Consider the following 27,635-nt stretch of genomic DNA (forward strand, 5'->3'; position numbering starts at 1 on the left):
GCAATGGTAATGCATTACAAACAATAGCCTACATTAAAATCAATCTGTATGTATTGTAATTTTCTATAGGCCTAGGCGTATGTAATGTTAGAATAGGCCTACAGTCATGCAAGTATATTCAACAAATAATAATATAGAACATGTTTCAAGGTACATGGTTGAGGTATGGACTACCCAATGCAACAGTTGCAGTAAATCATATTGAGCTGTCAAATAACTTCCTTTACACATGCTACAGGATGTGGTCTATATTGTCATAATTCTATAACAGCTTCATTCTGTTGTGACATTACTCCCCTGTCTGTAGTCCAGCTGTAATCTGATCCTCTGGGGTCTCCTCTTCAGAGTCAGGGACTCATGTCCTGCCCAATGCTGACCACTACTCTGGTGCATAGCCCAGTATGCATACTCTGGGGTTGTGGCTGCTTCCCCCTTCCTGTTAATTGACTCCTTGGCCACGCCTATAAACCAGTAAGGGTGGTCCCCCACCTCAACCTCCCAGCTACGCCTTCCTGAGCTGAATCCCTCAGAGCACAGAACTGTGGCATAATTTGTGTTCCTCTCTGGGTTGTCAGGGAGCTGCTGGGTTGGGACTGTCTGACTCACACTGGTCAGATCATCAGACAGAGAGAGCCAGGGGAAGCAGCGTTGGGGTCCAGAATCACAGGAGTGTATGTGAGGATCCCCTGCATCTTCTCCCAGACTCTGAACTGCAGGTTGCCCAGGTGTTTGGCCACATCTATCAGTGCTCCTGAGACCAGCTGTGGATCCGGCAGTGTGTCCTGGGCTCTGGAGAATGTCTGTGTGTGTTTGTAGCTCTTGAGAAATGGCACCTCTAGTTTCTGGAGTTCTTGTTCCACAGCAGTGATGTTTTCTGTGAGAGAAGAGATCTGGTCCTGAATGTTCTTCATCTCTCTGGCAATCATCTTACCCTTCTCCTCATCTTCCTTCCTCAGTGCTGCCAGTCTGGCCTCCTCTTCCTCTCTCAGGAACTGGTGAAGCTTCTCAAACACACCTCTGGTCTGTCGCTCTGTGGACACCAGCTGCTTCTTGGAGTATTACACCATTTCTCTGTGGACACCAGCTGCTTCCTGGAGTATTACACTATTTCTCTGTGGACACCAGCTGCTTCCTGGAGTATTACACCATTTCTCTGTGGACACCAGCTGCTTCCTGGAGTATTACACCATTTCTCTGTGGACACCAGCTGCTTCTTGGAGTATTACACCATTTCTCTGTGGACACCAGCTGCTTCCTGGAGTATTACACCATTTCTCTGTGGACACCAGCTGCTGCCTGGAGTATTACACCATTTCTCTGTGGACACCAGCTGCTTCCTGGAGTATTACACCATTTCTCTGTGGACACCAGCTGCTTCCTGGAGTATTACACCATTTATCTGTGGACACCAGCTGCTTCTTGGAGTATTACACCATTTCTCTGTGGACACCAGCTGCTTCCTGGAGTATTACACTATTTCTCTGTGGACACCAGCTGCTTCCTGGAGTATTACACCATTTCTCTGTGGACACCAGCTGATTCTTGGAGTATTACACCATTTCTCTGTGGACACCAGCTGCTTCCTGGAGTATTACACCATTTATCTGTGGACACCAGCTGCTTCCTGGAGTATTACACCATTTCTCTGTGGACACCAGCTGCTTACTGGAGTATTACACAATTTCTCTGTGGACACCAGCTGCTTCCTGGAGTATTACACCATTTCTCTGTGGACACCAGCTGCTTCCTGGAGTATTACACCATTTCAGTGTACATCTTTTCAATGTTTTTACATTTGTCTCTAAATGACTCTAAATCTGATTCTAGACATTCTTGACATGTCTTCCTCTGACACAGTATCCCCCCCCCCCCCCTCACTCTCTTCTCTGGACTCCCACCTCTCCCTCCATCTTTGTCAGGAAGCTCCTCCAATGAAAAGTGAATTACAGCATCCTTGGAAGGTTTCCTCTTACAGACCAGACAGTTATTGTCTCCTTTGTCTTAATGGGGCCACTTGCTTGGTGGTGCCCCTTGCATAGTGGTGTTGCAGACTCTGGGGCCTTTCAGAACAGGTATATATACTGAGATCATGTGACACTTAAATAAAGTCCACCTGTGTACAATCTAACTAATTATGTGCCTTCTGAAGGTAATTGTTTGCTCCAGATCTTGTTTAGGTGCTTCATAGCGAAGGGGGTGAATACATACTGCACGCACCACTTTTCCCTTTGAAATGTGTTAGAATTTTTTGAAACAAGTTATTTTTTCCATTTCACTTCACCAATTTGGACTATTTTGTGTCTGTCCATTACATGAAATCCAAATGAAATCAATTTAAATTACAGGTTGTAACACAACAAAATAGGAAAAACTCCAAGGGGGACGAATAGTTTTGCAAGGCACTGTACTTGGTCTGATCCCAGAATGTCTCCAGACAGCTGGAACAGAAGCTGTGGTGGCAGCCCGAAGAAACAGGCTCTCTGAAAGTCTCTGAACAAATATGACAACACAGAAAACTATCCAGGAGAGATAATTTTTCTGCCATTTTCTCTGTCACGATACCGCTAGTATCCTACTGTCCTTCACTATGCAAATGGCACCTCTGTTCTGTTCACTTGATGGGCTACAGGCTGTGATAAATGATTAACTAAGAAATAAAACAGTGAAACATCAGTTTGACACTTCTCAATGTTAATCATATTGATCTTTCAACAAATGTGAATATCATACTGTTAGTTTCTCTTTACTGATTCAGTGATATCCAGTGTGTACTCCAAACTAGCTGCTGTACTATAAGTCAATAACTCTTCAGTCTGTACCTAATTCCACATAATTGCTTCCGATTAGCCTTGTTAGTTAGATCAATGACTCAGACAGTTGAAATGAACACAGCCAATGACCTTTTAGCAATTGACATCGTTATCATTGTTCTAATGTTCTTATTGGGTAATGCTTCAACTAGATATTACAAATGATGTGAAGCTAAAACTGTCTGTATGTATGTCTGTCTGTCTGTCTGTCTGTCTGTCTGTCTGTCTGTCTGTCTGTCTGTCTGTCTCGCTTCACTGTGGACATTTACATCAGAGACAATTAATTAGCTGAACGTCACTTGTTCTGAAGTCACTTGTTCTGATGCCACTTGTTCTGATGCCACTTGTTCTGAAGTCACTTGTTCTGATGCCACTTGTTCTGAAGTCACTTGTTCTGATGCCACTTGTTCTGAAGTCACTTGTTCTGAAGTCACTTGTTCTGATGCCACTTGTTCTGAAGTCACTTGTTCTGATGCCACTTGTTCTGATGCCACTTGTTCTGAAGTCACTTGTTCTGATGTGCTTTTTAAACCTTGTGTAGGGCTATCGCCTATGCACAGGAAAACAAAATAAAGATATGTAACCCTTTCTTGCAGTCAATGACCTTTGGCCTCATGGGTAGAATGTCATAAAAAATGTGCATAATTTCATTATTAATAAAGATTATTTTTTTAAATGGACGAAAGTCCGCTGTTTCTACAGTATTCCAAGCATTTTGTTATACTTCAGTATTCTGTGATTTATACTAAACCAAAATATAAATGCAACATGCAATTCATTAGGCCCTAATCTATGGATTTCACATTCCTGGGAATTCAAATACAGTGCCTTTTCAATGTATTCAGAACCCTGGACTTTTTCCATATTTTGTTACGTTTCAGACGTATTCTAAAATGTATTAAATTGTTATTTTATCCCTCATCTCTCTATGCACAATATCCCATTATGACCAAGCAATATCCCATTATGACCAAGCAAAAACTGGTTATTTTTTTTATTTTACATAAATATTCAGACCCTTTACTCAATATTTTGTTGAAGCACCTTTGGCAGTGATTAAAGCCTCAAGTCTTCTTGGATATGATGCTACAAGCTTGGCACATCTGTATTTGGGGAGTTTCTCCCATTCTTCTCTGCAGATCCTCTCAAGCTCTGTCAGGTTAGATGGGGAGCATCGCTGCACAGCTAATTTCAGGTCTCTCCAGTGATGTTCGATTGGGTTCAAGTCCGGGCTCTGGCTGGGCCACTCAAGAACATTCAGAAACTTGTCCCAAAGCCACTCCTGCGTTGTCTTGGCTGTATTCTTAGGGTCGCTGTCCTGTTGGGGTACTGCGTGTAGATTGATGAGGAACATTTTTAATTTAATACATTTTAGAATAAGGCTGTAACGTAACAAAAGGTGGGGAAAAGGGGGTCTGAATACTTTCCGAATGTCTGCATCTGTTGGTCCCCATATACATTACAAAAAAAGTAGAGGCGTGGGTCAGAAAACCAGTTAGTATCTGGTGTGACCACCATTTGCCTCGTGCAGCGTGACACATCTCCTTCACATAGAGTTAATCAGGCTGTTGATTGTGGCCTGTGGAATGTTGTCCCACTGCTCTTCATTGGCTGTGTGAAGTTGCTGGATATTGGAGGGAACTGGAACACTCTGTTGTACAGGTCGATCCAGAGCATCCCAAACATGCTCAATGGTTGACACGTCTGGTGAGTATGAAGGCCATGGAAGATCTGGGACATGTTCAGCTTCCAGGAATTGTGTTCAGATCCTTGCGACATGGGCCCGTGCATTATCGTGCTGAAACATGAGGTGAGGCAGGCGGATGAATGGAAGGACAATGGGCCTCAGGATCTCATCATGGTATCTCTGTGCATTCAAATTGACATCGATAAAATGCAATTTGTTAATTGTCCGTAGCTTATGCCTGCCCATACCATAACCCCACCGCCACCATGTGGCACTCTGTTCAAAACGTTGACATCAGCAAATCGCTCACCGACGACACCATATACATGGCCTGCGGTTGTGAGGCCGGTTGGACTTAATGCCAAATTCTCTAAAACGAGGTTGGAGGTGGCTTATGGTAGAGAAATGAAAATTCAATTCTCTGGCAACAGCTCTGGTGAACATTCCTGAAGTCAGCATGCCAATTGCACACTCCCTCAACTTGAGACATCTGTGGCATTGTGTTGTGAGACAAAACTGTACATTTTAGAGTGGCTTTTTATTGTCCCCCAGCACAAGGTGCACCTGTGTAATGATCGTGCTGTTTAATCAGCTTCTTGATATGCCACACCTGTCAGGTGGATGGATTATCTTGGAAAAAGAGAAATGCTCACTAACAGGGATGTAAACATATTTGTGCACAACATTTGAGAGACAAAAGCTTTTTGTAAGTATGAAACATTTTTGGGATCTTTTATTTCATCTCAGGAAACATGCGACCAACACTTTACATGTTGCATTTATATTTTTGTTCAGTATACAGTACCAGTCAAAAGTTTGGACACACCAACTCATTAAAGGGTTTTTCTTTATTTTTAACTATTTTCTACATTGTAGAATAATAGTGAAGACATCAAAACTACGAAATTAGGTGTAACACTGGAATGCAAACTTAAAACTGAATACAACTCTATATCTGACATGGTACAGGTGTTGTTTTAATCCCATAACCATGTGTGTGAGGTGTATACTGTTTAACACTACCAAGAAACACTCTGTGTGACCCTGATTTAGGTTACTAAATTTAAGAACATTTTATATGACTGTGCATAAAAGTCATGTTGATTTCAGCAATTTGTTAGTACAGTAGAGGGTTGTACATATGCATACGTTCTCACACACACACAACATGACATGGAGGGATTAGAGTGTTGTCATGGACTAAATGAACATATCAACCCTTCTGTCTTCATCCAGATGAGAGATGCTGACAGTTATCTACACTACTAACAGTCAGAGAAAATAACAGTAGTCAACAGTTTATACACCACACACACACGCACACGCACGCACACGCACGCACACACACACACACACACACACACACACACACACACACACACACACACACACACACACACACACACACACACACACACACACACACACACACACACACACACACACACACACACACACACACACACACACACACACACACACACACACCAAACCTATCTCAAGGCCATCAGACTGTTAAACAGCCATCACTAGCACAGAGAGGCTGCTGTCTACATACAGACTTGATATCATGGGCCACTTTAATACATGGATCACTAGTCACTTTAATAATGCCACATATCTCGCATTACTCATCTCATATGTATATACTGATTCCTTCACTATCTATTCTTTACTGTCTATTGCATCTTAGCCGCTCTGTCACTGCTCATCCATATATTTTATACTTATATATTCTTATCCCAGATCTAGAAGCATAAGCATTTCGCTACACTCGCAATAACATCTGCTAACCATGTGTCTGTGACCAATAACATCTGCTAACCATGTGTATGTGACCAATAACATCTGCTAACCATGTGTATGTGACCAATAACATCTGCTAACCATGTGTATGTGACCAATAACATCTGCTAACCATGTGTATGTGACCAATAACATCTGCTAACCGTGTGTATGTGACCAATAACATCTGCTAACCACGTGTGTGACCAATGAAATGTTATTTGATTTGAAAAGTTATTACTACAACAGTCAAACAAATAAGACATCACCTTTTGCTGATGAACGTCAAGTACAACAACCAGTTGCATACTGTAAGTCAAATAAGGATATGATCATTCACGTGTGGTTGAGGTGATCTGTAAAAACCCCTGGCCATACTGCTGAAAACACCAGGGTCATGTTCATTACGCACCAAACAGAAGAAAAGCTGAATGAAACATGGGAGGGATTAGCTGGACTTGTCCAATAAGAAACCCACGTTTGCGTTTTCCAGTTCAAACCATTTTACAACTAACGAACCAGCAGTTGTATAGAGTTGACATGGAGGTGGTACAGGAAGTCAGCGTAGCTCGCTCCCCCGTTGGGACTCTTATCTTCTACCAGGAGGCGCTGTAGAGCCTCCTCACAGCTGTCCCCCTGCTTCACCACACGCAGCTGGGGAGAGAGAGACACACACACAGTCAGTCATACCTAAAATATTAGTCAGAGGTTATGTTGTCACAACTACTTAACCTCCTCTCTCCAACGTTCATGCCAACCCCAAGAAGGAAGTTTTCCAGAGTCTCACCTTGCGAGTATAGTGTGTCTGTGAGTTCAGGGTGTTGATGAGTGACCTCACACTAACAGACAGAGGGTTGTCCAGCACAGGCAGCTTCGTCTGCACAGACACACACAGAGACACATATTAAAAATACTGTAGATATCGACTTTAAAATCAGCAGTGGTCCTTTCACCTCTTTCCACAAATAATTTCCGATGTATTCCACTTCCACGCCCTCATCCTTCACATTCCCTCACTGTCTCCCCTCTCACCTTCTCCCTCACCCATCCTCCCCCCCCCCCCCCCCCTCGCTCACCTCTCCAGAGGGTAGTGTGGACAGACAGGTGATGTTGAAGAGTTGGACCAGGGAGGTGTTGGAGACGTTGTGGCCCACCCAGAGTAGCAGAACCAGGGGTCCGTGGACCAGGTAGAGAACTCCATGGTCCAGACTAGCAGCAGTGCAGCGAACAGCCTCCCCTAGGCTGAGAGGACTGGAGGTATCGCCACCTACTGGCTGGAGGAGGAAGAGACATAGTGGAGTCAGTGTGAGAGAGGGAGGGAGATGCTGTGACAGAGAAACTGATGTGGCTATGTATTTATGTATTTATTCCATGTGATGTCATCATCATCACCATCCACCACCCCCACTACCATCACCATCACTACTATCACCCCCACCATCATCACCATCCACCACCCCCACTACCATCACCATCACTACCATCACCATCACTACTATCACCCCCACCATCATCACCCCCACCCCCATCATCACCATCCACCACCCCCACTACCATCACCATCACTACCATCACCATCACTACTATCACCCCCACCATCATCACCCCCACCCCCATCATCACCATCCACCACCCCCACTACCATCACCATCACTACTATCACCCCCACTACCATCACCATCACTACTATCACCCCCACTACCATCACCATCACTACTATCACCCCCACTACCATGACCATCACTACTATCACCCCCACTACCATCATCATCACCATCCACCACCCCCACTACCATCACCATCACTACTATCACCCCCACTACCATCACCATCACTACTATCACCCCCACTACCATCACCATCACTACTATCACCCCCACTACCATCACCATCACTACTATCACCCCCACTACCATCACCATCACTACTATCACCCCCACCATCATCACCATCCACCACCCCTACTACCATCACCATCACTACTATCACCCCCACCATCATCACCCCCACCATCACCATCATCACCCCCACTACCATCACCATCACTACTATCACCCCCACCATCATCACCCCCACCCCCATCATCACCATCATCACCCCCACTACCATCACCATCACTACTATCACCCCCACTACCATCACCATCACTACTATCACCCCCACCATCATCACCCCCACCCCCATCATCACCATCCACCACCCCCACTACCATCACCATCACTACTATCACCCCCACTACCATCACCATCACTACTATCACCCCCTCTACCATCACCATCACTACTATCACCCCCACGATCATCACCCCCACCCCCATCATCACCATCCACCACCCCCACTACCATCACCATCACTACTATCACCCCCACCATCATCACCATCACTACTATCACCCCCACTACCATCACCATCACTACTATCACCCCCACTACCATCACCATCACTACTATCACCCCCACTACCATCACCATCACTACTATCACCCCCACCATCATCACCATCCACCACCCCCACTACCATCACCATCACTACTATCACCCCCACCATCATCACCCCCACCCCCATCATCATCACCCCCACTACCATCACCATCACTACTATCACCCCCACCATCATCACCCCCACCCCCATCATCACCATCATCACCCCCACTACCATCACCATCACTACTATCACCCCCACTACCATCACCATCACTACTATCACCCCCACCATCATCACCCCCACCCCCATCATCACCATCCACCACCCCCACTACCATCACCATCACTACTATCACCCCCACTACCATCACCATCACTACTATCACCCCCACTACCATCACCATCACTACTATCACCCCCACCATCATCACCCCCACCCCCATCATCACCATCCACCACCCCCACTACCATCACCATCACTACTATCACCCCCACCATCATCACCATCACTACTATCACCCCCACTACCATCACCATCACTACTATCACCCCCACTACCATCACCATCACTACTATCACCCCCACTACCATCACCATCACTACTATCACCCCCACCATCATCACCCCCACCCCCATCATCACCATCCACCACCCCCACTACCATCACCATCACTACTATCACCCCCACCATCATCACCATCACTACTATCACCCCCACTACCATCACCATCACTACTATCACCCCCACTACCATCACCATCACTACTATCACCCCCACTACCATCACCATCACTACTATCACCCCCACCATCATCACCATCCACCACCCCCACTACCATCACCATCACTACTATCACCCCCACCATCATCACCCCCACCCCCATCATCATCACCCCCACTACCATCACCATCACTACTATCACCCCCACCATCATCACCCCCACCCCCATCATCACCATCATCACCCCCACTACCATCACCATCACTACTATCACCCCCACTACCATCACCATCACTACTATCACCCCCACCATCATCACCCCCACCCCCATCATCACCATCCACCACCCCCACTACCATCACCATCACTACTATCACCCCCACTACCATCACCATCACTACTATCACCCCCACTACCATCACCATCACTACTATCACCCCCACCATCATCACCCCCACCCCCATCATCACCATCCACCACCCCCACTACCATCACCATCACTACTATCACCCCCACCATCATCACCATCACTACTATCACCCCCACTACCATCACCATCACTACTATCACCCCCACTACCATCACCATCACTACTATCACCCCCACTACCATCACCATCACTACTATCACCCCCACCATCATCACCATCCACCACCCCCACTACCATCACCATCACTACTATCACCCCCACCATCATCACCCCCACCCCCATCATCACCATCATCACCCCCACCCCCATCATCACCATCCACCACCCCCACTACCATCACCATCACTACTATCACCCCCACCCCCATCATCACCCCCACCCCCATCATCACCATCCACCACCCCCACTACCATCACCATCACTACTATCACCCCCACCATCATCACCCCCACCCCCATCATCACCATCCACCACCCCCACTACCATCACCATCACTACTATCACCCCCACCATCATCACCCCCACTACCATCACTATCACTACTATCACCCCCACCATCATCACCCCCACCCCCATCATCACCATCATCACCCCCACTACCATCACCATCACTGCTATCACCCCCACCATCATCACCCCCACCCCCATCATCACCATCATCACCCCCACTACCATCACCATCACTGCTATCACCCCCACCATCATCACCCCCACCCCCATCATCACCATCATCACCCCCACTACCATCACCATCACTACTATCACCCCCACCATCATCACCCCCACCCCCATCATCACCCCCACCCCCATCACCACCCCCACCATCACCCCCACCCCCACTCCCACCATCACCCCCACCCCCACTATCACCCCCACCACCATCCACCACCCCCACTACCATCACCATCACTACTATCACCCCCACCATCATCACCCCCACCCCCATCATCACCATCATCACCCCCACCCCCATCACCATCACCACCCCCACCATCACCCCCACTCCCACCATCACCCCCACCCCCACTATCACCCCCACCACCATCCACCACCCCCACCATCACCCCCACCACCATCCACCACCCCCACCATCACCATCACCACCCCCATCATCACTACCATCACCCCCACCACCAACACCACCCCCACCACCCCTTACCAGTGGTAGCAGCAGAGGGTAGAAGTGTCCTGCTGTGGTCTTGGTATCCATGGAGACCACTTGACAGCGGAGCTGCAGGCGTTGGTGTACTGAACTGCGGAGGCCGGGAAGCAGAACTTCACTCTTCCTCAGGCTGTTGAGGTAGACTGGCAGGGTCTTCAGGTGCTGGGGTAGGACCAGCTATTGTAAGATACACACAGAGATGCACACAGTCAACTCAGGCTGTTGAGGTAGACTGGCAGGGTCTTCAGGTGCTGGGGTAGGACCAGCTATAGTAAGATACACACAGAGATGCACACAGTCAACTCAGGCTGTTGAGGTAGACTGGCAGGGTCTTCAGGTGCTGGGGTAGGACCAGCTATAGTAAGATACACACAGAGATGTACACAGTCAGCTCAGGCTGTTGAGGTAGACTGGCAGGGTCTTCAGGTGCTGGGGTAGGACCAGCTATAGTAAGATACACACAGAGATGCACACAGTCAACTCAGGCTGTTGAGGTAGACTGGCAGGGTCTTCAGGTGCTGGGGTAGGACCAGCTATAGTAAGATACACACAGAGATGTACACAGTCAACTCAGGCCATTGAGGTAGACTGGCAGGGTCTTCAGGTACTGGGGACTAAAAGAGAGACACACAGAGATGTACACAGTCAAACTCAGGCTGTTGAGGTAGACTGGCAGGGTCTTCAGGTACTGGGGACTAAAAGAGAGACACACAGAGATGTACACAGTCAACTCAGGCTGTTGAGGTAGACTGGCAGGGTCTTCAGGTGCTGGGGTAGGACCAGCTATAGTAAGATACACACAGAGATGCACACAGTCAACTCAGGCTGTTGGGGTAGACTGGCAGGGTCTTCAGGTGCTGGGGTAGGACCAGCTATAGTAAGATACACACAGAGATGCACACAGTCAACTCAGGCTGTTGAGGTAGACTGGCAGGGTCTTCAGGTGCTGGGGTAGGACCAGCTATAGTAAGATACACACAGAGATGCACACAGTCAACTCAGGCTGTTGAGGTAGACTGGCAGGGTCTTCAGGTGCTGGGGTAGGACCAGCTATAGTAAGATACACACAGAGATGCACACAGTCAACTCAGGCTGTTGGGGTAGACTGGCAGGGTCTTCAGGTGCTGGGGTGGGACCAGCTATAGTAAGATACACAAAGAGACAAACACAGACAACTCAGGCTGTTGAAGTAGACTGGCAGGGTCTTCAGGCACTGGGGACTAAAAGAGAGACACACAGAGAGAAAATCACCTCAGTTAAACCAGGCATAAAGAGCTATTTTCACTGCCTTGATGTTGTTTGAAGTTTTCCCTGCAAACTCTTTATAGCCTTTACTAAATGGGAAACTCTTTATAACCTTTACTAAATGGGAAACTCTTTATAACCTTTACTAAATGGGAAACTCTTTATAACCTTTACTAAATGGGAAACTCTTTATAACCTTTACTAAATGGGAAACTCTTTATAACCTTTACTAAATGGGAAACTCTTTATAACCTTTACTAAATGGGAAACTCTTTATAACCTTTACTAAATGGGAAACTCTTTATAACCTTTACTAAATGGGAAACTCTTTATAACCTTTACTAAATGGGAAACTCTTTATAACCTTTACTAAATGGGAAACTCTTTATAACCTTTACTAAATGGGAAACTCTTTATAACCTTTACTAAATGGGAAACTCTTTATAACCTTTACTAAATGGGAAACTCTTTATAGCCTTTACTAAATGGGAAACTCTTTATAGCCTTTACTAAATGGGAAACTCTTTATAACCTTTACTAAATGGGAAACTCTTTATAGCCTTTACTAAATGGGAAACTCTTTATAACCTTTACTAAATGGGAAACTCTTTATAACCTTTACTAAATGGGAAACTCTTTATAGCCTTTACTAAATGGCAAACTCTTTATAACCTTTACTAAATGGGAAACTCTTTATAACCTTTACTAAATGGGAAACTCTTTATAGCCTTTACTAAATGGGAAACTCTTTATAGCCTTTACTAAATGGGAAACTCTTTATAACCTTTACTAAATGGGAAACTCTTTATAACCTTTACTAAATGGGAAACTCTTTATAACCTTTACTAAATGGGAAACTCTTTATAACCTTTACTAAATGGGAAACTCTTTATAACCTTTACTAAATGGGAAACTCTTTATAACCTTTACTAAATGGGAAACTCTTTATAACCTTTACTAAATGGCAAACTCTTTATAACCTTTACTAAATGGGAAACTCTTTATAACCTTTACTAAATGGGAAACTCTTTTTGGCCTTTACTAAATGGGAAACTCTTTATAGCCTTTACTAAATGGCAAACTCTTTATAGCCTTTACTAAATGGGAAACTCTTTTTGTTTATAGAAAAGTAGAGAGGAAATACTGTATGTATGAGGAGCTTGATGAGATATCCACAACAACCACATGAACTCTTGACAGGGAGAAAAGTGCTATTCAAATCCATGATGTCCAATGTCCACTCACCTGTCCCGGGGACACAGAGGAGGAGCTGCAGTGTTTCCTATAGCAGGCCAAGGACTCTGTCACCTCTGTCTGCAGTTCCTCTCTCAGCTCCTGTAGAGGGCGCTCCAACACGGCACAGTACACTGGAGGAGAGAGAGCGAGAGCGAGCGAGAGAGCGAGAGAGAGAAAGGAAGGAAGGAAGGAAGGAAGGAAGGAAGGAAGGAAGGAAGGAAGGAAGGAAGGAAGGAAGGAAGGAAGGAAGAAATATAGGGCAGTGTTCAGGCAGTGTCCTAAACATAACATATTAACTCATAACTTTCTGATATAGATGAACAGTTAAAAACAGAACCAGCCAGGACTGGTTAGAAGAGTTCCTCTACTTTACCCCTATCCAATGGGTACACTTATTATCTATGTAATTATCAGTCACTTCCTACAGTAAGTCTTCTAGACTGGAGACAACCTTCTACTGCAAGAAGAGTAAAGGGACAAGGTTAAGGTTAGGGTTAAGGTTAGGATTAAGGTTAAGGGTGCATGTTAGGGTGAAGGTTAGGATTAAGGTTAAGGTTAGGATTAGGATTAAGGTTAGGATTAAGGTTAGGATTAAGGTTAGGATTAAGGTTAGAGTTAAGGTTAGAGTTAAGGTTAGAGTTAAGGTTAGGGTTATGGTTAGGATTAAGGTTAGAGTTAAGGTTAGGATTAAGGTTAAGGTTAAGGTAAGGGTGCATGTTAGGGTTAAGGTTAGGATTAAGGTTAAGGTTAGAGTTAAGGTTAGGGTTAAAGTTAGGGTTAAGGTTAAGGTTAGGGTTAGTCAGTGAGTGATCTTACTCTTCTTGCAGTAGAAGGTTAAGGTTAAGGTTAGGGTTAAGGTTAGGGTTAAGGTTAAGGTTAGGGTTAGTCAGTGAGTGATCTCACTCTTCTTGCAGTAGAATGTTAAGGTTAAGGTTAGGGTTAGGGTTAAGGCTAGGGTTAGTCAGTGAGTGATCTTACTCTTCTTGCAGTAGAAGGTGAGCAGAGTCTGGGCCTGGCAGTTACAGAAGGTGTCCAGTAGGTGGTGTGAGCAGCACAGAGACAGACTGTGGACCCTGGTCCTCCTCTCTCCCTGCTGGCTGGTGTAGGACAGGACGGTCTTAGGAGAGAATGAAAGGGTAACAGTAGCATCAACATGTAGTAAAGCTTCATAGCTTGGCAAAGACATAATACAACAGTGTTGACAAATACAATTACATGCTACAGTATTCTGACCTTACGACCTGTCTTTCTAGACTATTTACATGCTACAGTATTCTGACCTTATGACCTGTCTTTCTAGACTATTTACATGCTACAGTATTCTGACCTTATGACCTGTCTTTCTAGACTATTTACATGCTACAGTATTCTGACCTTATGACCTGTCTTTCTAGACTATTTACATGTTACAGTATTCTGACCTTATGACCTGTCTTTCTAGACTATTTACATGCTACAGTATTCTGACCTTATGACCTGTCTTTCTAGACTATTTACATGTTACAGTATTCTGACCTTATGACCTGTCTTTCTAGACTATTTACATGTTACAGTATTCTGACCTTATGACCTGTCTTTCTAGACTATTTACATGCTACAGTATTCTGACCTTATGACCTGTCTTTCTAGACTATTTACATGTTACAGTATTCTGACCTTATGACCTGTCTTTCTAGACTATTTACATGTTACAGTATTCTGACCTTATGACCTGTCTTTCTAGACTATTTACATGCTACAGTATTCTGACCTTATGACCTGTCTTTCTAGACTATTTACATGCTACAGTATTCTGACCTTATGACCTGTCTTTCTAGACTATTTACATGTTACAGTATTCTGACCTTACGACCTGTCTTTCTAGACTATTTTAGATCAGCAACTGTCACAAAGTGCTTCTACAGCAAAACTCCACCCACCTGTATGACCACGCCCCTCTTTTCGTCCAGAGCTCTGCTGTGTGTTAACTCTACGGCCAGTGTCGTACGCCAATCAAGGGTTGCCATGGTGACGTGTGCGGGGTTGGGCCCGGGGACGAACGAGCCATAACACCCTGACACGCGCAGATCTAGAGGGACAGAGATCAATAACTTTATCAGAACACATGTATATCATCACGTTGTCTTGGTAGAGAGAGAGAAAGAGAAAGAGACAGAGACATACAGAGGAAAGGAGAGATCTGGTCTTACCTTTACTGACATGTACCCTGAGTGTGGCCCTATAGCCCGTCTCTGTCTTTACAGTCCTCCTCAGGTCACTGCTGAAACGCTCCCTGTCCAACTCTCCCTGGAACATCAGTTAGATGTTGAATTAGAATTGTGCACCCCAAACTAAGGGTTTTTTCACATATTAAATTTGGTTCGCTTGTTTGGTTTCCTGAAGCGTTTGTTGAGAATTCTACAAATATGTTTTGCATTCACAAGACCTGTGACGTTAGCAAGCTATCTTGTTTACAAAAAGGTTCCAGGCGATTCACGGTGCTGCTGCATCACAATACCTGGTACTTTGGTCCTGGATCTTGGACCCGCTAGGTCCAGGATTGGTTTCAGTCATGGTTCGTTTGCATTTTACACACGCTTTATAGCGCAAATCAGGGTACCAAACGCTCTAGTATCTTGATCATACAGAACTACACTATATATACAAAAGTACAGTTGAAATCGGAAGTTTACATACACTTAGGTTGGGTCATTAAAACTAGTTTTTCAACCACTCCACAAATTTCTTGTTAACAAACTATAGTTTTGGCAAGTCGGGTAGGACATCTACTTGGTGCATGACACTTGTAATTCTTCCAACAATTGTTTACAGACAGATGATTTCACTTATAATTCACTGTATCACAATTCCAGAATTTCCAAAAATTTTAGACCTCCACAAGTCTGGTTCATCCTTGGGAGCAATTTCCAAATGCCTGAAGGTACCATGTTCATCTGTACAAACAATAGTACGCAAGTATAAATATCATGGGACCACGCAGCCGTCATACCGCTCAGGTATGGGCTACCCTCGGGCGGCAGGGTAGCCTAGTGGTTAGAATGTTGGACTAGGTTGCAAGTTCAAACCCCCGAGCTGACAAGGTACAAATCTGTCGTTCTGCCCCTGAACAGGCAGTTAACCCACTGTTCCTAGGCCGTCATTGAAAATAAGAATTTGTTCTTAACTGACTTGCCTAGTTAAATAAAGGTTAAGATGCTGGAGGAAACAGGTACAAAAGTATCTATATCCACAGTAAAACGAGTCCTATATCGACATAACCTGAAAGTCCGCTCGGCAAGGAAGAAGCCACTGCTCCAACACCGCCATAAAAAAAACAGACTACGGTTTGTAACTGCACATGGGGACAAAGATCTTACTTTTTGGAGAAATGTCCTCTGGTCTGATGAAACAAAAATAGAACTGTTTGGCAATAATGACCATTGTTATGTTTGGAGAAAAGGGGGAGGCTTGGAAGCTGAAGAAAACCATTCCAACCGTGAAGCACGGGGGTGGCAGCATCATGTTGTGGGGGTGCTTTGCTGCAGGATGGACTGATGCACTTCACAAAATAGATGGCTTCATGAGGAAGAAAAATTATGTGGATTATTGAAGCAACATCTCAAGACATCAGTCAGGAAGCTAAGGCTTGTTAGCAAATGGGTCTTCCAAATGGACATTAACCCCAAGCATACTTTCAAAGTTGTGGCAAAATGGCTTAAGGACAACAAAGTCAAGGTATTGGAGTGGCTATCACAAAGCCCTGACCTCAATCCTATAGAACATTTGTGGGCAGAACTGAAAAAGCGTGTGCGAGCAAGGAGGCCTACAAACCTGACTCAGTTACACCAGCTCTGTCAGGAGGAATGAGACAAAATTCACCCAACTTATTGTGGGAAGCTTGCGGAAGGCTACCCGAAATGTTTGACACAAGTTAAACAATTTAAAAGCAATGCTACCAAATACTAACTGAGTGTATGTAAACTTCCGACCCACTGGGAATGTGAAGAAAGAAATAAAAGCTGAACTAAATCATTCTCTCTACTATTATTCTGACATTTCACTTTCTTAAAATAAAGTGGTGATCCTAACGGACATAAGACAGGGATTTTTTTACTAGGATTAAATGTCAGGAATTGTGAAAAACTGAGTTTAAATGTATTTGGCTAAGGTGTGTGTAAACTTCCGACTTCAACTGTATGTGGACACCTTTTCAAATTAGTGGATTTGCCTATTTCAGCCACATCCGTTGCTGACAGGTGTATAAAAATCGAGCACACACCCATGCAATCTCCATAGACAAACATTAGCAGTCGAATGGCCTTACTGAAGAGCTCGGTGACTTTCACTTACCGTCATAGGATGCCACATTTCCAACAAACCACAGCTAGAGCTGCCCCGGTCAACTGTAAGTGCTTTTATTGTGAAGTAGAAACGTCTAGGCGCAACAACGGCTCAGCCGTGAAGGGGTACACAAGCTCACAGAACAGGACCGCCGAGTGCTGAAGCGTGTAAAATCGTCTGACCTCGGTTGCAACACTCACTACTGAGTTCCAAACCTCCTCTGGAAGCAACGTCAGCACAAGAACTGTTCATCTGGAGCTTCATGACATTGGTTTCCATGGCCCAAGCAGCCGCACACAAGCCTAAGATCACCATGTGCAATGCCAAGCGTCGTCTGGAGTGGTGTAAAGCTCACCGCCATTGGACTCTGGAGCAGTGGAAATGTGTTCTTTGGAGTGATGAATTACGCTTCACCATCTAGCAGTCCAACGGACAAATCTGGGTTTGGCGGATGCCAGGAGAACGCTACCCGCCCCAATGCATAGTGACAACTGTAAAGTTTGGTGCAAGAGGAATAATGGTCTGTGGTTGTTTTTCATTGGTTTGAGCCACTAAGTTCCAGTGAAAGAGAAATCTTAACGCTACAGCATACAGTGACATTCTAGATTCTCTGCTTCCAACTTTGTGGAATCAGTTTTGGGGAAGGCCCTTTCCTGATTCAGCATGATAATGCCTCCGTGCACAATGCGAGTTCCATATGAAAATGGTTTGTCGAGATTGGTGTGGAAGAACTTGACTGGCCTGCACAGAGCCCTGATCTCAACCCCATCGAACACCTTTGGGATGAATTGGAACCAGGCCTAATCGCCCAACATCAGTGCCCAACCTCACTAATGCTCTTGTGGCTGAATGGAAGCAAGTCCCCTCAGCAATGTTCCAACATCTAGTGGAAAGCCTTCCCAGCAGAGTGGAGGTTGTTATGGCAGCAAAAGGGGGACCAGCTCCATATTAATGCCCATGATTTTGGAATGAGATGTTAGACGATGTTAGTGTCCACATACTTATGGTCATCTAGTGTATGGGAAAGTTCCCTAAGGTCATTTCACAACTTTCCACATTAGAAATGAATGGCAGCAGTGTTTAGATAAAACATTTTTTCCATGAACAGTGTTTATACATACGTTAATGCTTATGTCTAATTAGTGGGGTTCTTTTTAATGACTCTATCTCAAGTGTTTAGCCACATGTAACATTCCTGCATTCCTTAATGTCTGGTCTGCTACCTGGAGACTGTGGTAGCAGTGCAGCTCTCCACCTGTCAGGTAAGGAACATGTCCCGGCCAAGCCCCGCCCACATCCTGCTGGGAGAACACAAACAGGTGCACGCCACAGCCCTGACTGACACACTCCTTAGCCAATGAGACAGCAGGGTCCGGAGGCTGAAACAGAGACTGGGATACAAAACATAGCGAGAGAAGAAAAGGGTTAAATTACTGAATGAGAGTGTGTGTGTGTGTGTGTGTGTGTGTGTGTGTGTGTGTGTGTGTGTGTGTGTGTGTGTGTGTGTGTGTGTGTGTTTACCTTTGGTTTGTTGGAGCTGAAGAAGCTAGAGGAGTTGTGTGTGTGTGTCCCCTCGATGAAGGGAGCAGTTTGGAAGACCAGCAGCTTGCCAGGACAACCCAACTCCTGCAGGGTGAGAAGAGAAGCCCTGTGTTATATCTCCACTACTGAGTTTTCTCAGGACAATTCTAGACTCTTCTTCAGAGTTGGTGTGTGTGTGTGTGTGTGTGTGTGTGTGTGTGTGTGTGTGTGTGTGTTAGATAGAGGTTCTGACCTGTAGAACGACCAGTCCAGCCTTGACAGGCAGCTCCAGGAGAACGCCACTGGCCTCCTCAAACTCTGCACTGAACAGAGGGATACGCTGCAGGACACTACACAACACAGCACAGAGAGGAGGGGGACAGCCGACGAACCATTTTAGGATCTAGATAGCACTTTTTTATTTTTAAGAGTGTCGAACCTACCTGTTGATACTGTCTATGCAGTCTTTGAGTGGAACCAGAAGCCCCTCCCTCACAGGAAGCTGCAGGTCCTCCGTCTCCGTGACGACCAGCATGTGTGGGCGGGACAGGGCAGGGCTGAGGTCATAGAGGTGGATCCGGCTGTCATAGGTCATCAACCCCACACGGACATCTGATTGGAACGCACCTTCCTCCCTTAAACAAACAAAGAGGGATCTCACTAAGTATGATGTTGTGTGTGTATGTGTGTGTGTGTGTTTTACCTATTTAGTGATGTGAGTAGAGAACGTAGCTGCTGACTGATGAGCTCCAGGTGTCCTCCTCTCAGAGCTGCAGCAGACACATCCACAGCCAGGAGCAACACAGCAGCAGGCACATCCTGTTGACTGTCCAGTATCTCATAGGAGCCCAGACTGAGCTCAGGTCTCTGCTCTCTGTCCACTCTGTTCCCCTCTACTCCTTGGGTTGGCTGGTAATGCTGCCATCCAACTGAGAGACAGAGGGAAAGACAGGGGAGGGGAGAGAGAGAGACAGGGGAGGGGGAGAGAGAGAGGGAGAGACAGGGGGAGAGACAGAGAGAGAGACAGAGAGAGAGACAGAGGGAGGGGGAGGGGGAGAGAGAGAGTAAAAGGATAACGATTAGGAGGGAGAGACAGAGGGAGAGACAGATAGAGAGACAGGGGGAGAGACAGAGAGAGAGACAGAGAGAGAGACAGAGGGAGGGGGAGGGGGAGAGAGAGAGTAAAAGGATAACGATTAGGAGGGAGAGACAGAGGGAGAGACAGATAGAGAGACAGGGGGAGAGACAGAGAGAGAGACAGAGAGAGACAGAGGGAGAGACAGAGGGAGAGACAGAGGGAGAGACAGGGGAGGGGGAGAGAGAGAGACAGGGGAGGGAGAGAATAACGATTAGGAGGGAGAGAGAGTAAAGACGGACAGAAACAGAGGGAACATGAGTTATGTAAAGGAGAATAAGAGAAAGGGCAGGGAGAGAACAGAAGCCTGTTCCAGGCTGAGAAGAGAACAGAAGACATTGAGCAGGATAAATATATCTTACCTTCACGGAGTTTCCCACAGAATGGGCAGTAGAATCTCTGTCCACAGTCCTGCCATCCCATAGCTGAACACATGTAAGCCCCACACTCCCCACAGCCCTTTACAGTGTCTGCCTCCATACACACAGACAGGGGGCGCTGGAGAGCACAAAACAACCAGGGTAAGGAACAGGATTCACAAGCTCGACAGACTCTAGTGGTTCTCGATTCTAAATATAGTGATGGCTTAACTCCTATTTTGTTATCAATAGTTCCCACCAGCCCTTTCCTGGATTTAATCTATTTGTATTTTCGTGAGACTAGCCTGGTGCCACTCTCTGATTCAGAGGGGTTGGGTTAACACTAGAACCACCACGTTTCATTTCCTAAAATATAACACAACTAATTTGTCAGAATGTTGAAATAACGAACAGAAAACTATTTAGAGCATTTTATCTGTTTTTTCACACCTATTCTTAACTTAACCCACCAAGACAATGTGCTGTAGGACCCTGGTACTCAGCCAGGCACCAAAACAATGTGTTGTAGGACCCTGGTACCCAGCCAGGCACCAAGACGATGTGTTGTAGGACCCTGGTACCCAGCCAGGCTCCAAGACAATGTGCTGTAGGACCCTGGTACCCAGCCAGGCACCAAGACAATGTGTTGTAGGACCCTGGTACCCAGCCAGGCACCAAGACAATGTGTTGTAGGACCCTGGTACCCAGCCAGGCACCAAGACAATGTGTTGTAGGACCCTGGTACCCAGCCAGGCACCAAGACAATGTGTTGTAAGACCCTGGTACCCAGTCAGGCACCAAGACAATGTGCTGTATGACGTTGGTACCCAGCCAGGCACCAAGACAATGTGTTGTAGGACGTTGGTACCCAGCCAGGCACCAAGACAATGTGTTGTAGGACCCTGGTACCCAGTCAGGCACCAAGACAATGTGCTGTAGGACCCTGGTACCCAGCCAGGCACCAAGACAATGTGTTGTAGGACCCTGGTACCCAGCCAGGCTCCAAGACAATGTGCTGTAGGACCCTGGTACCCAGCCAGGCACCAAGACAATGTGTTGTAGGACCCTGGTACCCAGCCAGGCACCAAGACAATGTGTTGTAAGACCCTGGTACCCAGCCAGGCACCAAGAAAATGTTCTGTAGGACGTTGGTACCCAGCCAGGCACCAAGACAATGTGTTGTAGGACCCTGGTACCCAGCCAGGCACCAAGACAATGTGCTGTAGGACCCTGGTACCCAGCCAGGCACCAAGACAATGTGTTGTAGGACCCTGGTACCCAGCCAGGCACCAAGACAATGTGTTGTAGGACCCTGGTACCCAGACAGGCACCAAGACAATGTGTTGTAGAACCCTGGTACCCAGCCAGGCACCAAGACAATGTGTTGTAAGACCCTGGTACCCAGTCAGGCACCAAGACAATGTGCTGTAGGACGTTGGTACCCAGCCAGGCACCAAGACAATGTGTTGTAGGACGTTGGTACCCAGCCAGGCACCAAGACAATGTGTTGTAGGACCCTGGTACCCAGCCAGGCACCAAGACAATGTGTTGTAGGACCCTGGTACCCAGCCAGGCACCAAGACAATGTGTTGTAGGACCCTGGTACTCAGCCAGGCACCAAGACAATGTGTTGTAGGACGTTGGTACCCAGCCAGGCACCAAGACAATGTGCTGTAGGACCCTGGTACCCAGTCAGGCACCAAGACAATGTGTTGTAGGACCCTGGTACCCAGCCAGGCACCAAGACAATGTGTTGTAGGACCCTGGTACTCAGCCAGGCACCAAGACAATGTGTTGTAGGACGTTGGTACCCAGCCAGGCACCAAGACAATGTGCTGTAGGACCCTGGTACCCAGTCAGGCACCAAGACAATGTGTTGTAGGACGTTGGTACCCAGCCAGGCACCAAGACAATGTGTTGTAGGACCCTGGTACCCAGCCAGGCACCAAGACGATGTGTTGTAGGACCCTGGTACCCAGCCAGGCACCAAGACAATGTGTTGTAGGACGTTGGTACCCAGCCAGGCACCAAGACAATGTGTTGTAGGACCCTGGTACCCAGTCAGGCACCAAGACAATGTGCTGTAGGACCCTGGTACCCAGTCAGGCACCAAGACAATGTGCTGTAGGACCCTGGTACCCAGTCAGGCACCAAGACAATGTGCTGTAGGACCCTGGTACCCAGTCAGGCACCAAGACAATGTGCTGTAGGACGTCCTACGTGTCAAATAACTCCCATAATTCAAGAGGTGCAGCTCTATTTCCAAATGTCACTTTTTCAAGAATATCCGTGCTGTCCATGAGTTCAGCACATGACCACTCCACTGTCCCTACATTAAGCACATGACCACTCCACTGTCCCTACATTAAGCACATTACCACTCCACTGTCCCTACATTCAGCACATGACCACTCCACTGTCCCTACATTCAGCACATGACCACTCCACTGTCCCTACATTCAGCACATGACCACTCCACTGTCCCTACATTCAACACATGACCACTCCACTGTCCCTACATTCAGCACATGACCACTCCACTGTCCCTACGTTCAGCACATGACCACTCCACTGTCCATACGTTCAGCACATGACCACTCCACTGTCTCTACATTCAACACATGACCACTCCACTGTCCATACATCCAGCACATGACCACTCCACTGTCCCTACATTAAGCACATGACCACTCCACTGTCCCTACATTCAACACATGACCACTCCACTGTCCCTACATTCAGCACATGACCACTCCACTGTCCCTACGTTCAGCACATGACCACTCCACTGTCCATACGTTCAGCACATGACCACTCCACTGTCTCTACATTCAACACATGACCACTCCACTGTCCATACATCCAGCACATGACCACTCCACTGTCCCTACATTAAGCACATGACCACTCCACTGTCCCTACATTAAGCACATGACCACTCCACTGTCCCTACATTAAGCACATGACCACTCCACTGTCCCTACATTCAGCACATGACCACTCCACTGTCTCTACATTCAACACATGACCACTCCACTGTCCCTACATCCAGCACATGACCACTCCACTGTCTCTACATTCAGCACATGACCACTCCACTGTCCATACATTCAACACATGACCACTCCACTGTCCCTACATCCAGCACATGACCACTCCACTGTCCCTACATTCAGCACATGACAACTCCACTGTCCCTACATTCAGCACATGACCACTCCACTGTCTCTACATTCAGCACATGACCACTCCACTGTCTCTACATTCAGCACATGACCACTCCACTGTCTCTACATTAAGCACATGACCACTCCACTGTCCCTACATTCAGCACATGGCCACTCCACTGTCTCTACATTCAGCACATGACCACTCCACTGTCCCTACATTCAGCACATGACCACTCCACTGTCTCTACATTCAGCACATGACCCCTCCACTGTCTCTACATTCAGCACATGACCACTCTACTGTCTCTACATTAAGCACATGACCACTCCACTGTCTCTACATTCAGCACATGACCACTCCACTGTCTCTACATTAAGCACATGACCACTCCACTGTCTCTACATTCAGCACATGACCACTCCACTGTCTCTACATTCAACACATGACCCCTCCACTGTCTCTACATTAAGCACATGACCACTCCACTGTCTCTACATTCAGCACATGACCACTCCACTGTCTCTACATTCAGCACATGACCACTCCACTGTCCCTACGTTCAACACATGACCACTCCACTGTCCCTACGTTCAGCACATGACCACTCCACTGTCCCTACATTCAACACATGACCACTCCACTGTCCCTACATTCAACACATGACCACTCCACTGTCCCTACGTTCAGCACATGACCACTCCACTGTCTCTACATTCAGCACATGACCACTCCACTGTCTCTACATTCAGCACATGACCCCTCCACTGTCTCTACATTAAGCACATGACCACTCCACTGTCCCTACGTTCAGCACATGACCACTCCACTGTCCCTACATTCAACACATGACCACTCCACTGTCTCTACATTCAGCACATGACCACTCCACTGTCTCTACATTCAGCACATGACCACTCACGCAGCAGCATTGCTCTGGCTACAAAACAATTCATCCTTTACAATAGTTGATGGACTGGTGCTTTTCATTTGACCTGTGACCTGGCTGGTTATATATACTTATATATCATTATGTGTTTTTGTTTCTACTTTGTCAAAAGAAGCTGGAACTGTATGAATTACTAATATTTGACCTTTATTTAACTAGGCAAGTCAGTTAAGAACAAATTCTTATTTTCAATGACGGCCTAGGAACAGTGGGTTAACTGCCTGTTCAGGGGGCAGAACGACAGATTTGTACCTTGTCAGCTCGGGGGATTTGATCTTGCAACCTTGTGGTTACTAGTCCAAGCCACTAGGCTACCCTGCCGCCCCGCTAAAACTCTTATTACTAATCAAATCTACAAATCAAGTTGATCAAATGGATTAATTACACTGTCATGTTTTTATCAGAAGGGAAACTAAAATAGGCTATAGGCCCACATTTTTGTTGTGGGACTTTGCAGAATTATACAAAACATATCCTTGACTCTATCTGAACAAATAACTATTGTTATTGGTGCTTTTACACTAATATTTCTTCATGAAATTAATTATTTACAATAGTTTATGCACTATTTATCAAGTGTTGGTGCTTCTGTTTGCTGCATGTTGCAGGTTGATATGCATCTGATGTGTATGCTAAAGGAGACGCCCGACAACGAGCTCTAGCGGGTACTGATAGGCTGAAACGCCTGGCGAGGTACTGGCGAGGTATCCCTCTTTCCCTTCCAGATCTGTTTGTGTTGCACAGCCAACTTCAATGGCCGCTATTATGGCATAACAACAACCATATGGTCGTTATAGACTATAGTAGTTGGCTGTACAGCACAATTAGATCTGGGACCAGGCTGTAAGAGGCTATAACTGTGATAATACAGGTTAGTACCTCTCCTGTGTGTAGCTTAGCCAGAGGGCTGACTAGGGCCCCCAGGGGTAGGTGGCTCTGGAGGGCCGTCTGGCCCTCACACGGAACGCAGTAGGAGGTAGAAAGGATGAACCGAGGACTGCAGTTACCTAGGGACACAGAGAGAGACAACCACAGACCTGGTCTGCTGCCAAAGCGTACACGCTCACACAGGGGCTGGGCGATAGGCTACATTGATATAATTATAACTATAGCTACAATAAAATGTTCTATTTTTTTGTCTTATTTATAAAATATGTTTATTTATGTCAATATTATACAGAATTGCTGTATTGCCTGAGGTCTACCTCTGTCCTCCATGACACAGTCTGTGGTAGCCAGCGGGGGTAGAGAGGAGATGGGTTCAGACACAAACACCTTCCCCTCCCACGCTGTCCTGTCCTCCTCCATCATACGCACCTGTGAGAGAAAGAGAGAGGAGAGAAAGAGGAGAGGAGAGATGGAGAAAGAGAGGAGAGAAAGAGAGAGAGGAGAGAGAGAGAGGGGAAAGAGAGAGAGGTTAGAGAGAGGGGAAAGAGGGAGAGGAGAGAGAGAAAAGAGAGAGGAGAGAGAGAAGAGAGAGAGAGAGAAGAGAGAGAGAAAGAGAGAGAGAGAGAGAGAGAGGGGGGGGGAGAGAGAGGAAAGAGAGAGGAGAGAAAGAGAGAAAGAGAGAGAGAGAGAGATGGGTCATTAGCAACTACTCCATTTCCTCAGTGAAAACAATGCACTGAGCAAATGTCAAATTGGCTTTTTACCAAATTACCATAAGACAGATCACGTATTCACCCTAAACACCCTAATTCACAAACAAACCAGAACAAAGGCAAAGTCTTCTCATGCTTTGTTGATTTCAAAAAAGCTTTTGACTCAATTTGGCATGAGGGTCTGCTATACAAATGAATGGAAAGTGGTGTTGGAGGAAAAACATACGACATTATAAAATACATGTACTCAAAAAAAGTGTGAGGTTAAAATTGGCAAAAAAAACACATTACTTTCCACAGGGCCATGGGGTGAGACAGGGATGCAGCTTAAGCCCCACCCTCTTCAACACATATTTTATTTAACCTTTATTTAACTAGGCAAGTGAGTTAAGAATAAATTCTTATTTACAATGACGGCCTAGGAACAGTGGGTTAACTGCCTTGTTCAGGGGCAGAACGACATATTTTTTTTTTACCTTGTCAGCTCGAGGATTCGATCTTACAACCTTTCGGTTACTAGTCCAACACTAACCACTACGCTACCTGCCGCCCCGTTGATATATATCAACTAATTGGCGCGGGCACTAGAACAGTCTGCAGCACCTGGCCTCACCTTACTAGAATCTGAAGTCAAATGTCTACTGTTTGCTGATGATCTGGTGCTTCTGTCCCCAACCAAGGAGGGCCCACAGCAGCACTTAGATCTTCTGCACAGATTCTGCCAGACCTGGACCCTGACAGTAAATCTCAGTAAGACCAAAATAATGGTGTTCCAAAAAAGGTCCAGTCGCCAGGACCACAAATACAAATTCCATCTAGACACCGTTGCCCTAGAGCACACAAAAAACTATACATACCTTGGCCTAAACATCAGCGCCACAGGTAACTTCCACAAAGCTGTGAACGATCTGAGAGACAAGGCAAGAAAGGCCTTCTATGCCATCAAAAGGAACATAAAATTTGACAGACCAATTAGGATCTGGCTAAAAAAAATACTTGAATCAGTTATAGAACCCATTGCCCTTTATGGTTGTGAGGTCTGGGGTCCGCTCACCAACCAAGAATTCACAAAATGGGACAAAT

At 46.2% G+C, this 27,635-nt stretch overlaps 1 protein-coding gene and 1 pseudogene across 1 annotated transcript in view; both read right to left on the reverse strand.

Moving 5' to 3' along the window:
* Nucleotides 1–273: 273 nt before the first annotated feature.
* On the reverse strand, nt 274–2,699 carry LOC139389539 (zinc-binding protein A33-like; annotated as a pseudogene).
* A 3,575-nt stretch (nt 2,700–6,274) lies between these two features.
* Nucleotides 6,275–27,635, reverse strand: part of LOC139389540 (protein transport protein Sec24C) — a 28,272-nt gene continuing 6,911 nt past the window's right edge. Inside the window, exons 5-20 of the mRNA XM_071136357.1 lie at nt 26,157–26,268; nt 25,831–25,958; nt 20,838–20,973; nt 20,044–20,269; nt 19,784–19,975; nt 19,594–19,690; nt 19,341–19,445; nt 19,043–19,210; nt 15,689–15,785; nt 15,419–15,567; nt 14,478–14,616; nt 13,509–13,630; nt 11,016–11,195; nt 7,359–7,556; nt 7,070–7,159; nt 6,275–6,936 (exon numbers count right to left, since the gene is read on the reverse strand). Of these exons, the coding sequence (XP_070992458.1) occupies nt 6,793–6,936; nt 7,070–7,159; nt 7,359–7,556; nt 11,016–11,195; nt 13,509–13,630; nt 14,478–14,616; nt 15,419–15,567; nt 15,689–15,785; nt 19,043–19,210; nt 19,341–19,445; nt 19,594–19,690; nt 19,784–19,975; nt 20,044–20,269; nt 20,838–20,973; nt 25,831–25,958; nt 26,157–26,268 (2,283 nt within the window). The 3' untranslated portion in view covers nt 6,275–6,792. The remainder of the gene's footprint in view (nt 6,937–7,069; nt 7,160–7,358; nt 7,557–11,015; nt 11,196–13,508; nt 13,631–14,477; nt 14,617–15,418; nt 15,568–15,688; nt 15,786–19,042; nt 19,211–19,340; nt 19,446–19,593; nt 19,691–19,783; nt 19,976–20,043; nt 20,270–20,837; nt 20,974–25,830; nt 25,959–26,156; nt 26,269–27,635) is intronic.

This window comes from Oncorhynchus clarkii, chromosome 30, assembly GCF_045791955.1.
Source record: "Oncorhynchus clarkii lewisi isolate Uvic-CL-2024 chromosome 30, UVic_Ocla_1.0, whole genome shotgun sequence".
NCBI classification, from domain to species: Eukaryota; Metazoa; Chordata; class Actinopteri; order Salmoniformes; family Salmonidae; genus Oncorhynchus; species Oncorhynchus clarkii.